General features: G+C 45.8%; 1 protein-coding gene across 1 annotated transcript in view; it reads right to left on the minus strand.

Moving 5' to 3' along the window:
- RCOR2 (REST corepressor 2) overlaps window positions 1-11,952 on the minus strand; it is a 42,072-nt gene extending 30,120 nt beyond the window's left edge. The window contains 3 exon segments of the mRNA XM_040408910.1: window positions 163-219; window positions 11,257-11,435; window positions 11,786-11,952. Coding sequence (XP_040264844.1) covers window positions 163-219; window positions 11,257-11,377 — 178 coding nt within the window. The 5' untranslated portion in view covers window positions 11,378-11,435; window positions 11,786-11,952.
- Window positions 11,953-13,706: the final 1,754 nt, after the last annotated feature.

A 13,706-nucleotide genomic window follows, 5' to 3' on the forward strand; every position in this document is an offset into this window, starting at 1 on the left:
ATTGTACTCCATAATAAAACAGGACACAGAAAGCGCCACCTAGTGGCCGCTGCAGGCAAACAGATTTTATCTTTTAACTTCAGGTCTATGCACACAGCCACCACCTGCAGCAATTGGTTGTTCACTATTTTTCTAAAAAAAAGTACCTTAAGGAGGTATTACCTGGTTTGTACTCAGGGATCTGAGCTTGGTAATCTGAACCCACTCGGATCATGCTGTCTGAAAGGAAAACGTGAGAGAGAATATTTAAAATGAAACCCCAAACATAATAATGGAAAGAAGCCCAACCAATACAATCCATGCATACTGGGCAGGATTATGACATGGCAGATACTTGGGTGGAATGCTCCGGTACAAGCAAATGCAATAAAATAATTCAAATAAATTTCTCTTAAATTTAGGAAAACAGAAACCACAGTTTTCATGTATCTTAATGAACATGGTATGTGATGCAGGTTTTAGCTTTACAGTACAGTAAAAGCCCTTTAATCTGCATCAATATGGCCACATAGGTTCTAAATTATAGAAACATAGAATGTGTCGGCAGATAAGAACCATTTGGCCCATCTAGTCTGCCCAAATTATCAAAAAGTCAAATAATTGTAACAAGTACAATAACAATACAATGTTATTAGAAAAATTACTAAGTTACTTATTATTTCTAACTTCGTATTCTAATCAAAAGATTTTTCTAAATGGTTATTCAACATAGTTTTGTTCTAGTGACAAGTGAAGGGTGATCGATGTTTTTGGCTTATTTGATGCTGTATATAAGGAATTTTACTGTATAATGCATTTGGAGATATAGGGTTCTCTCCATCACAGAAAGTAATGCAATATCGCAAAGATACGCCATTGCTCTCTAAACAGTTGTGATCCAACTGCCAGGACCAGGAAACCAAGGATCAAAGGGCTGCAGTGCTGTGATCTCATCAAAGTGGGGCTCTCACTGATTGACTGTGCAAGGAACTACAGCATATCCCCATCCATTTGAATGGGCACTGCTGTGTAGCGAAAAACTGTGAGAGGGCCACAATCCATAACCAGCTCTGTGATCTCTTCATTCTTAGAATCAGTGGGCATACCAAAAGTTGGACCCCAACAATCAGATCCCTTTATGATCACCATGAACACTGAGACTGACAGAAATGGGACGTTACTCCATTCAAACTCTTTCTCACTGCATGATCTGGGGGTCTTGGGGCTCCCGTCCTAGTGACCAATCAGGTTTCCAGTGGTTGGGGGTCCTCAGCAATAATACAGGTTATAAATGTTAGCTCTCTTCAAAGGGGCTGTCTAAGCCACAAGCTACAAACGCCAGAAATCATATATAACGCTCCTTTCCAACACTAAGTTGGGGTCCTGTCCTCTCTGGTTCTGATCCTGTGTACCGTGTGGTGTCCCACCCATCGTCACACATATCTCAAGCTGCATGTGACCACTGAGACCAGCGAGTGGCTGCAGCGGTGGGGACCGGACATCACACTTCCGGTACAAAGAGGACCAGAAGCAGCGGGGACAGAACCATCAGCACTGGAACAGAATGCCTGAAAAAAAGTCAGTGCCTTTCTTTTTTTTTTTAATGTTAAATGCATTGTAGCCCATAAAAGGGGTTGTTTATCAGTTTTATTAATTTTTTTACTCAAACCCAATGACATTGGGACCTGTGGAGAAATCCATATTCACGTGGTCCCCACCAGTCGGTTCCAGCTCTTCATTGCACTGGTTCCCATCTGTCAACTTCTTGCATGGACTGGGTCACCTGGGCTGCTGCAGCCAATGACAGGCCTCGGTGTAGAGTTGTCCCAAAGAGGAACATGACCCGGCACTCACAAGTTGTTTGGGAAAAAAATATCACTGTCAACGCCAGTCATTGGCTACAGCAGCACACGTAACCCTGTCTGTGCGGGAAGTCGACAGATGCCCATGTCATTTTAGCTTGGGCAACAGCCCCTTTAAATATGACAAAGGTCTAGCTTATGGGACACCAATACTGAAAGGGCCCTGTGATGGGAAAAAAAATATTACGGCTCCATTTATGACTAGTTCCATTATATTTACAAGAAACTAGACAAAGTAACAACTAAAGAACACATTCAAAAGTGGTGACGTATGGACTGAGCAAAAGAAGTGATGACTGAATAAAAAATATATATTATTTTAAGAACTTGGCGTAATAAAACGGTGCAAAGTGAGAAAAATACTATACACAGGATAAAGAATAATACCGCTCAGTGAAAAGACACGATGACAAACCATCTGGAGAGGAGAATGAATAGTTTTAGGAGCAGACTGCCTTTTCTTTTCTCCCACTTCTGAGAGTGAAAAGAAACAAAAGCAACAAACTGCAACTAAAACAAAGGGGAGAGGAGAAAACCAGAAACCAGCAAGAAGATATATACTGGATATGGATACGGCACAAGCTACATGACAATATCAGCCGTGTAGGAAATGAATCACCATTATGTGGAGGGGAATTAGCATATACATGATATTAATTAGTTTAGTGTTTGATTAAAATGCTCCTACCACAACTTAAAGAACCTGTCGCAACAGAATGCAGTGTGATCTGCAGGCAGCGTGTTATAGAGCATTTATACACCTCCCCTGTGTATAAATGAAGTCAGAAAAAGCAGAGATATAAATGTATAATTTACACGTTTTACTGAAACTTTTCCCACAAAACTATCAATCTGCTCAGCTCCTCCTGGTCTATAACATGCCACCTGCAGATTGCACTGTATTTTCTGGCGACTGGCTTTCTTTAAGCAATGGGGGATATGTTACTCGTATGTTTAAAGGGGCTGTCCAGGAATAAGTCATTTCCCCTGATGTCCACAGCCTGCCTCCGATAGGGAAAGAAACATGCTAGGAGCAGCAGTGGTACTGTGTACTGACCATTAAAAGGCACCAGCACACTACCACTGAAGACTGCTGCTGTGTCCTGCTGGAACAGGCAGGAAGTACTAACCCTTGCGTGAAATCTGCGAGGCCACTAGAAGGGGCCAATGAAAGCACTGTACATTTGCCACTTTGTGGAACAGCACAGATCAAGCTAGGGATACATGCTAGGAAAAGCTTACTGCATCTCTAGCAGGTGAGCCAAGGGCAGAGTATGTTGGGGAGTCCCCTGCCTGCAGTTACATTGGCGAAAGTGCAGAAAGAAGAGGCCCCATTCAGAAGGTCACGCACCAGGCCTGTATCAACATCCCCGGCTGGTGACGAGGAGTACTGGTAACTGTGAAGATCCAGGGAACAGTCTACAGGCCAAGGGAAAAACAAGTCTTCCTCCATGAAAGGCTGTGAACAAGGGGGCATTTGCACGACCCTATCCGTTTTGCGGTCAGCAAAATACAGACGCGGTTCATGTCCTGCACTTTTCACGGGCCATATTGAAAAAATACGGACAAGAATATGGCATGTTGTAATATCGGAGGCTCAGCCACACAATTGCGGCTGTGACATCCGTGTGCTGTCTGCATTTTTTTCAGCCCCTTAGAAATTATTGCGTCTGTGCAGATCCACAACATTTTTGGATCGGACGTAGTCAGAAAAAAGGGCTGTGTGAATGCACCCTGAGGCAGATGCAGTGGATGAGCAGCCCATGACACAGAAGGTGGGTGAAGCATGGGATCACTCCTGAAGAGGAAACTGCAGCGACAGACAAGCTGATGCAAAATGTGGGAGGGAAGGGAGCCTCGCCACTTTAAGTCCCTGCTGTTGAGGCGGGCTTAGACACTGTACACATTATACATTTTGCTGAGATTTAAACCAATAAAGTCAGGTTGTGATGAATATTCTCAGCTACTCCTGCTCTATAACATTCAGCAAGCTGATCACAAACCATGTTTGATGCAACAGGTTCCCTTTAACATAAGATATTTTATGAAGCTAAACTAAAAACACAAGGAATTGTACAATCATTATAGCTAATTAATATCTACTAAGGGTCATGGGCGGACTGGCCATAGTGGGCCGGTGCTCAGAGGGCCGCCCAGTTACATCAAGATCTGATGCTCTCTGCGGGGTTGCCAAACATTTTTCTTTTTTCTGGACAACTTATACCAAAATCACAGACACCCGACATTTTTTTAACAAATTGGAAAACCATAATGAATGCTAAAAATAATAAGTAATCCATGTCCATAGCTCAGTATAGTGATAAGAACTCATCACAGCATTTACTGTGAGCTGTAAAATGATGAGAATTATCACCAAAATAATAGTAATAAAAGTACCATCAACCAAAAAAAAAAGAAATCAATTTTTCTTTCAAGGACACCAGGAAGGAAAAAGTCACCTATTTTTATGGCCTGTCCAGAAATTTCTGGACGGTTGGCAACCCTGGCTCTCAGCATTAATTAGTATAAGAGCATCAGGCTCAGTGTCGGACTGGGGTACCTAGGGCCCACCAGTGTAACTGATTCTGGGGGCCCACCTTAGGGCTCCTGCACACAAAACCTGTTTTTTTCCGTGTCTCTACCTTTTTTTTTTTTTTTTTTGTGGCCTGTATGCGAAACCATTCACTTGGGGACACAAAAAACAGAAATGACTCCATGGGCATTCCGTGTCTGTATGTCCACATGGCCGTTACGCAAAATTATAGAACATGTCCTATTATTGTCGGCATTACAGACAAGGATAGGACTGTTCTATTAGAGACCAGCTGTTCTGTTCCGCACCCAGTGTCCATGTTTTGCAGATCCACAATTTGCGGACTGCAAAACATGCAATAATCGTGTTCATGAGCTCTTACAGTGATAACAGAAATATTAAAGATGAAGTATGATGGTAGACAACATTCACAGCAAAATACACAAACATACATGTGGCAGAATTTAGGCTACTATCACACTTGCAGTAGCAGGGTCCGACAGGATGTTCTGGCGGGGGAACAGCCTGCCGCATCTGTACTAATGCTAGCCCACCGTGCCGCCGGAAGTCCGCTGTAGTTTTTGACCGGCCGCCTCTCGGCATGTTTCCTGTGCGTGCTGCGACCGGACCTCCGGCGGCACGGTGGGCTAGCGTAAGCACGGATCTGGCAGGCTGTTCCCCCACTGGAATAGCCTGCCGGACCCTGCTACCGCAAGTATGAAAGTAGCCTTACACATATATAGATATCCTGCTCTTAAGAGAGTCAGAAACAAGACACATGCAGTTCCTATCACATATAGGAAACACGCAATGCGCGCACCAAGACATTTTTTGCCTAACGGTTGCACACTTAAAGGGGCTGCCTCACTTCAACAAATGGCATTTATTATGTAGAGAAAGTTAATACAAGGCACTCACTAATGTATTCTGATTCTCCATATTGGCTCTTTTCCATCACATTATACACTGCTCGTATCCATGGTTTTGACCACTCTGCAATCCAGCAGTGGTGGCCGTGCTTGCACACTATAGGCAAAAGCGTCAGCCTCTCTGGTGGCCGGGACCATGGGAGCACACATAGGCTAGTACTTTATCCTACAGTGTGCAAGTACGACCACCACTGATGGATTGCAGGGTGGTCATAACCATGGAAACGAGCAGTGTATAATGTGATGGAAAAATGAATCCAGCCAGCAAAGGAAGCAATATGGATAACAACAATATATTAGTAAGTGGCTTGTATTAACTTTCTCTACATGATAAATCTGACTTACTGAAGTGAGACAACCCCTTTAAGACCACGTTCCTTTGATCATTGGGGTCCCAACAGTCAGACCCTTATCACCTGTTGTGTCATATCCGTTTCACCTTTTCACATTCCCTATCCTTAAATGTTTTCTTTGGGTGTAAAAAAATTTAATCTGGCCCAAAATATGTGTCAACCTAAAATAGAAATGCTCGCCTGTTAAAGGGCCTGTGTCCACAGAATTGGGGACAACTAAGTGATCCGTGGGGGTCTGAACGCTGGATCCCCCACTTATCCCCCTTCTTGACTGAGTGGTAGGTCGAGCATATGCCCTGCCTCTCCATCCATTCTCTATGGGGTCAGCAGGCCGTATGTGTAGCCTGTCGCACCATAAAAAGGGGGAACAGGGCCCGTTCCTGGGATCAGTGTGAGTTGCAGAATCGGACCCCACTATTCATATAATTATGCCCTATGGTGTGGAGAGGATAACTTGAAAACCTGGACAACCCCTTTAAATCCTCCACCACTATCTCTTTACATGGCAGCAGTGATGCCTGTAAATACGGAATATCATCACTGCCGCCATGTACACCATACGTGTCAATACTGGAGAATGTGATGCACTTTGCAGAATTTTTCGGGCATAAGTCCAACCCCCTTTGCAGGTCACAACCCAAGCAAATGTGCTAGAGGAGCAACGTGAGCAAAGGGCACAAATGAAGGGTCATAACTGAAGCAGAGACATTAGGGTCACCTGAGGCAGGGTAATAGTGTGGATCCTGGAGCAGGGGTAACTGGAGAAGAGGCAATATTAGTGGTGCATTTAGAGTGGGGGCATCGAGAGCTGGGGCACTTATGGGGGTGCACCTAAAGCAGAGGCATTCAGGGTACCTAGGGTAGAGTCCCTCCAAAGCCACTCTAAACTCTGCAGAGGGCAGCACACATACACAGATCTGTGTCTGCTATAAACAAATCCCCTATTTCCCCCTTACAGTCTCCTACAGCTCACTACTGTCACACAACTGAGAAAACAGCTAGTCCTTCTCTCCAGCAGCCACAGTTTCCTGACAGCAGGGAGGGCAGGAGGAGGCAGACACCTTCTCTCCTCCTTCATAGCCAGCAGCCCCAGAAGTCTAGAAGGTACTGTGGGCCCTCCTGTACAATGTACACCAGTAGGAGGTTGCATCACTGTGCGATACTGCCACCTAGTGGTTACAATAATTATCTCTCCTGAGAAAGGAGAAATAATTACTCCTCCATCTTATCTTGGGCGCAGGAGACTGGGGGCCCACCGAGGAATCCCCCGCCTTCCTGGTGGGCGAGTCCGAGCCTGATCAGGCTCTTATGCACCTGACCAGCGGCAACTATATTGATGTCCTCAGGACGATGATACGGTTTCATACTGCGTGGGCAACAGTATTTTGTGCAGCACTGTAGTATTTGGTTCTGCTGAGGCAGTATAATGTGCTGCACTGTGGTATTGCCAGCCCGACTACTTCTGTTGGCCAGTCATTTTGGACCCACCTACAACATGGGGCCACTTTTAGATTTTTTTCCCAAGTTCCCAATCCGCCCCTTTCACCATGGTAAAAGATCATGTGACGTACCATGTGATGACCAGAGTGACGTCATCCCAGGTCCTTAAACTATAGTTAATGCTCTCCACAGGTCCTATACAGTAAAAGAGTCAGACGGAGATGCCCGGCATCGCAAGCAAGTGGATTAAGGTGAGTTAAATGATTTTTTTATTTTTTTTAACCCCCTCCAGCCCTGTTTTACTTAGCATTCTGTATTCAGAATGCTATTATTTTCCCTTATAACCATGTTATAAGGGAAAATAATACTATTTACAGAACACCGATCCCAAGCCCGAACTTCTGTGAAGAAGTTCGGGTTTGGGTACCAAACACGCGCGATTTTTCTCACGCGAGTGCAAAACGCATTACAATGTTTTGCACTCGCGCGGAAAAATCGCGGGTGTTCCCGCAACGCACCCGCACATTTTTCCGCAACGCCCGTGTGAAAGAGGCCTTAGGGTACAGTCCCACAGATCAGAAGCTGGGTGGCCAGTACACCGTCACAGACTGCGCTGACGTGAAAGTTGGCACAGTTTTCAGATTGATTGTTAAAAATAGATTGCTCATTGCTTGTTAAAGAGGACCTGTCACCTCCCCATACACGTCTGTTGTTGGAAATAATTATATTCCATATGTAATGGCAATTTTAAAGAATTTATTCTCATGACTCTGTTGTTCCATTCCTCTATTATTCCTGCTAGAATTTTATGAATAAAGGTGCAACTGCAATAGCCCTGCGGGCGGACCGACGTGCACAGCATCATTGTAATCTATGATGCTGTGTGCTCCCGATCAATGCCGCTCCAGGACATATGGCCCGCTCACTGACCATATGTCTCGGAGGGCATACGGTCGTATGCAAGAGGCCTAATGGTCATACTTTTTAACAATTTTAAAAACACTGACTTGCAGGTCAGTGTGGTTTTTGGCTAGGTCTCTGCCATGCTTCAGCTTTGGATGATTCCATCTGGAATGGCACCCCTAAAAAAATAAATTTAAAAAATAATATTTGAAATCCAACCAAACTAGACAATTCCAGGGTATTGCTGTGATGGAACCCCCAGTGACACTCATACCGCAGTACCACCATAGAGAAATTAAAGGGGTATCCTCATTGTTAGAAGTTATTCCCAATCCACAGGATACGGAATAACAGATCGTGGGGGGTCCTACCGCAGAGACCCCCACCAATCACGAGTATGGGGGCCCCGTACCCCCTCTGAAATGAATGAAGTGGCCGGTCACACATGCGTCTGGCAGCTCCATTCATTTCTATGGGAGTTTCGGAGATAACTGAGTAAAGCACTTGGCTCTCTCTGGAATTCCCATAGAGATGAATGGAGCACCTGCACGCAGGTCCCAGTGGTAAGACCCCACTGATCTGATAGTTATACCCTATCCTGTGGATAGGGGATAACGTCTAACATTGTGAATACCCCTTTAAACAACATGTTTTGTCCATGTCCTATAGAGAAAAAGACACTGACAGTTCTCCACTCCAGCTAATGGATGGAGGTTTCAAATGAGAGATTCATTCCCTAATAAGAAAAAAAATCTGGAAATGGGCTTTTTAAACCCAAGAATCTGTCTAACCTAAACTCTGTCAACTTAGGGCCCAGATGGCTGAATACAGAAGAAAGCTTCCAGAATAGCAGACAAAAGCAAATCTGCTCAAAATCTGAATGCAAGATATTAGAAACATCCAGGGGTGGACTGGAAATTAAAGTGGCCCTGGGAAAAAAAAAAAAAAGTAGCCCAATGTTGTAGTCAGGTCCAAATTGATAGAAGGCGGGGCAACAAAAGTAGGCGGGGACAACAGGAAGCAGAGCCAACAATGTCTTAGTGCAGCACAAAATACCGCCCCAGCAGAATCCAATACCACAGTGCAATGCAAAATACTGCCACCCCTACTGCAGTATTCAGCTGAGGAGGACGGTGATACAGTTCAGGGTGATCTGTGGCCGCTGGCCAGAGGCATAAGTACCTGATGCTCCAAGCATTTATTGATTGATGCTAAGAGCATCAGATCATTATGTACCTGGCCGGCAGCAATGAGGATTGTTCGGGTGGTCCCCTGTGGATCGGCCCACTGGAGAATTTCCCTGTAGTGTCTGTGGTCAGTCTGCCCCTGGAAACATCTGTCAGTAGTGGTAAAACAGGACCATATACATCTTAGGTCATGAATTCCAAATGATCTGATCAGAAATAAAAAAGTGAGGCCAATAAAGGAAGCGCTATAAATGCAAAGCTGCTTCTTCAGGTCTACAGAATCCCGTCCTATCTGAGGTCACCAGCACTACCTGTACAAATATGGTGTGTGAAGTGGGGGATAAACATACAGTATAAGGCCTCTCACACACAACCGTATGTTTTTTCAGTATTTTGTGGTCCACAAAAAATGGATCCACAAAACATACAGATGACGTCTGTGTGCATTCCGTTTTTTGCGGAACGGAACAGCTGCCCCCTGATAGAACAGTACTATCCTTGTCCGTTATGCGGACAATAATAGGACATGTTCTATCTTTGAACGGAACGGACATACGGAGTACCTTCCGTTTTTTTTTGCGGATCCATTGAAATGAATAGTTTCATATACGGGTCGTATACAGAACGAAAAAAACGGAACGGAAAAAAAATGTTCGTGTGCAAGAGGCCTAAGAGGATATTTGGTATCCGAATAAAGAGTGGGAAGATAATACAGTTTAAATAACAAGCAAGTTGATAGAGGTCCAGAGACAGGACCAAAAATGAGAAGACTGGCAGCAAGAGTCTAGATGGGCATAGGGGTGGGGGCTAGCAACCCACAACACTGGGACAGCTATCCCAATGGTATCCAGAGAGACCAGTAGATCTAAAGAGACTATAAGCAATGTACAACTAAAGAGCTAGAGGTCATTGTAGAGAAAGCATGGAAACTAAAAGGATCAAACACGAAGAAGACTAGGATATAGAGAACAGGGGGCAAAGTAGAACAGATATTAAAGAGCAAGAAAGGATTTCAATATGGGGCTAGAAAAACAATGGTCTGTATATAACAAGGCCAGCTGCAAGTCAACTGCAAACAGAAAGCTCCACTAAGAGGTTAATTAACTCCTGACAAAGACCAGACAGATATAAAATATGGCCAGCTGCCGAGCAGGGAAGCATCCCAGGATAAGAGTATATTCACACACAGGGCAGATTTGTTGCAGATATTTCTCTGACTGTCCCATTAATTTGAATGGGGGGGGGGGGGGGGTGGGGGGGCTACAGAGATCCATGTGCTTGCCGTCAGAACAAGCCCATTCAGATGAATGGAACTCCTCAAATTTACCTTGAATCCTAAAATCGGCAGTCCAAGCTTTATTTCTGAATTATCCTACAATCCATTAAGAGTAGGCACATGTACGTGTCTGATGCCCTAGGACAGGCTCTGGAGGATAGGACCCTGCAGTTGCAGCACTCAACCCTTGCCCTACCAGAGAACTGCAAAGGTGTTCACCATTGTCCTGCCGGAGCTGCGCTCGGCCCTCGTCTTACTGGAGACCTCATCCTAGCAGAATGCAGCTGCCCATCTCTCCAGCTAGATGGCCGTTAGGAAGCCCCCAACGCGTTTCCTGCCAGGGAACAGCATGACAGCACTCAATCCCTCATGTACACAGCAGCCCTTAACCCATTTCAAGGCCAATCTTATCTCTTTCTTCCTTTGGGAAGCTGCAAGGCAGAATGAAACTGTAGGAAACCCTTACCACATTTCCTTGAGGGAGTTAGAAGGCAGACATTAACCCATTTTCTGCTAGGCAGCAGTGAGGATACCCTTACTGCAACAGGGTTAACCCTGTCTTGTCCTCAACCCATTTTATTGCATGGAGATGCAATGGAGCCCTCACCCCCTGCTAGGGAGCAGTAAAGCAACCATTAACCCCTTTTCTCTCAGATGGATGCTAAACGGTTCTTAACCCCTTCCCTTCTCAGTAATGCAGAGCAGACCGTAGTCCTTTTAGTTGCGGGGAGCCCAGCAAGACAATGAGACTGAGGGAGCCCAGTCCACCATGGTAGAGATTCCTGAACCCTCACCCCTCGGCGCTTCATCCTCGCTGCTGTCCTCCTCGGAATTGCTTCCCAAGCCGTCTGACTTGGCTCTGTTGCGGGAGATGATTGCAGTGGAGCCTGGAGACTTCTCCATCACAGAGGGCATCGCCGCTTCCTTTAACCCTTTGGTCCTTGACAGAAAGCTGTATCACCTTGACAAACCTCCAAAAGAAAAACACAAAAAGACGACAAGAGTGAACAAAGTTACAATGAAGCAGATTCCATTACTAATATCACAGGTTATTTATTGGGGGGCTCGGGCTATTTATTGGGGGGCTCGGGCTATTTTATTGGAAGGGTAACAATGGGCAGGACACTAATTCATGTCTGTAACAAAGTTTTGCTTTTTAAAGTTGCTTAAAACAAAACACATCTAATAAAACCCGCAGACACCCTTTCCTGCCGGAATTCACCCTGGAGAAGGCGGCCGGTAACAAAGAAGCCAAGTGACTGTTCGGGTGAGGGACAGAGGAGTCGGGACCTGCACATGTCTCGGGTCAGAATACCTGCTGCTGCAGCTCTGCCTTTGTGTTCACAGAGAAAAGTTTGCCCGGGCAGTGTGTCCTTTGGAGCGGGCACGGGATGGAGGCGCCGGGTCAGAAAGTAGCAGCGCGAGGGAAGCCCAGCGGTCCCCGTGCCGTTCAGTCACAATGAGAGCCTGGCAGCCTGCTCACGAATCAAGATCCGGTCCCGCCGTGTCACTCCCGCTGAAGCATCCATCCGCCGCTCGCCTGCTCTGTCTCCCACCATGTGAGCGCCCAGCTGCCGGCATCACCCAGTGTGACCTCTCCTCCTCTAACCCCTTCCTTACCCTCGCCCCTCCTCACCCACCATCCATTGGCAGCAGCCTCCTGAGCCCCGTCACTTTGTCTCTTCCCTCCATTATGTGCCATCGTGTGGCAGTTGTCAGATCCACCCACTGACACACAGATATTTTTCTTGGTTGCAGCCAATTTTTACAGGAAAAATAGTCCCACTTGCATTAGAATAAAACCTTCCAGTCCTGCAAAGAGATTCCCAGCCTGACCAGTGCTAGACTGTCATAGTGCGGCCAACCCAGTATATTCCATGTGTATGGTCTGGACAACCCCTTTAAGACCACATGATCTGGTATTGCCAGGCACCCACTGAAATCCTCATCTTCAGATGCTGCCAGTATCCGGCTTCTCCATATTTTTAGAATAGGCAATATAAGGCGCCCCTTTAATTATAATTCTTTTACCAGATTTCCGTCTGCTGGGGTCCTGCCCTGTATATAGACAGAGCACATTAATAATCCATATATAATGGTACAGAACTGATGCCCCTCCCCCTTTCCACATGCATCCTGACCGGTGGTCCCTACAATGGAATCCCCCTTCCTGTTGCGATCAGCCATGTGAATTTTATGTCCACACTCCCCTTACAATTCATGATTTGTTCATTAACCCAGCGTTAATGTCCACACTTAAATTCAGGATCTGGAGGGACTATTTTTTCTGCCTAGTGGGTGGTGTTAACCCTTGGAGGGTAACATGGATCCCACTTCACTGCTAGCCAGCCAGCCGTCTCCATTAACCCCTTCTCCACCAGCAATTCAGTCAACGCATGCAAGCAGTGTAATTCCCAGCAAAGCTGCCCATCGCTCTACACACATTGGCTTGTGGGGGTTCGGGTTTTGTAAGGGGTGACTTTAGCAGACGGTATCCGGGGGTATCAGCTCCTGGAGATTCGTGTGGTGTCTGCAGCACCGCATGGATGGCAGAGGGGAGATGTGCTGCACACAGAGCCTGCTTCATCTCTGGAGGTGTCAGGTTGCATACAGAGGAAGTTGACACTGTTGGGGGGCGGGGGGCTAATGGCACTTTTTGGAATATTGCACACCATCTATGTGACATACAAAAAGCTTGATATTATGCAAAATTCAGTTTATGAGCTATAGTCTACCCAAGCGCTTCGAATCAATCCTGTATTTGATAGATTCGTCTATAAAAAATATTTCTGGTCCATTTCCCATCATAACTATGATCTTCATGGAGCATGAATGGTGACTGAGGGGACAAGCAGGGATTCATTTTTTGGAAGAAGTCTGAGCAGAAGAAATATCCAGCTCGGACTAATAAGGAATGGAGAACATCTGTATAATTGGGGTAAAATGTGTGCATGCAATCCCAGCCCGGACAAGAGGGAGGCACCTTTGTCTGGGGGCGGCTGAGCATGGATACTGAGGAGCAGACATGCATATTTTCACATTGATAGTGGGGGGCGAGCAGCATCTCATGGGAGGAAATAAAGAGGACAGCAGGGAAATGACTGCCATGCTAGCCTCGTGAACACATTCATTACTGCTGGGTATTACTGCTTCTCTAGGAACACCGGCTGATCTCCAGGGCACCTACATGCCAAAGACAATGAGAATACAACCTGAAATGAGCATGATATGGAAGCCCTCAGCA

This window comes from Bufo bufo, chromosome 10 (genome assembly GCF_905171765.1).
Source record: "Bufo bufo chromosome 10, aBufBuf1.1, whole genome shotgun sequence".
NCBI classification, from domain to species: Eukaryota; Metazoa; Chordata; class Amphibia; order Anura; family Bufonidae; genus Bufo; species Bufo bufo.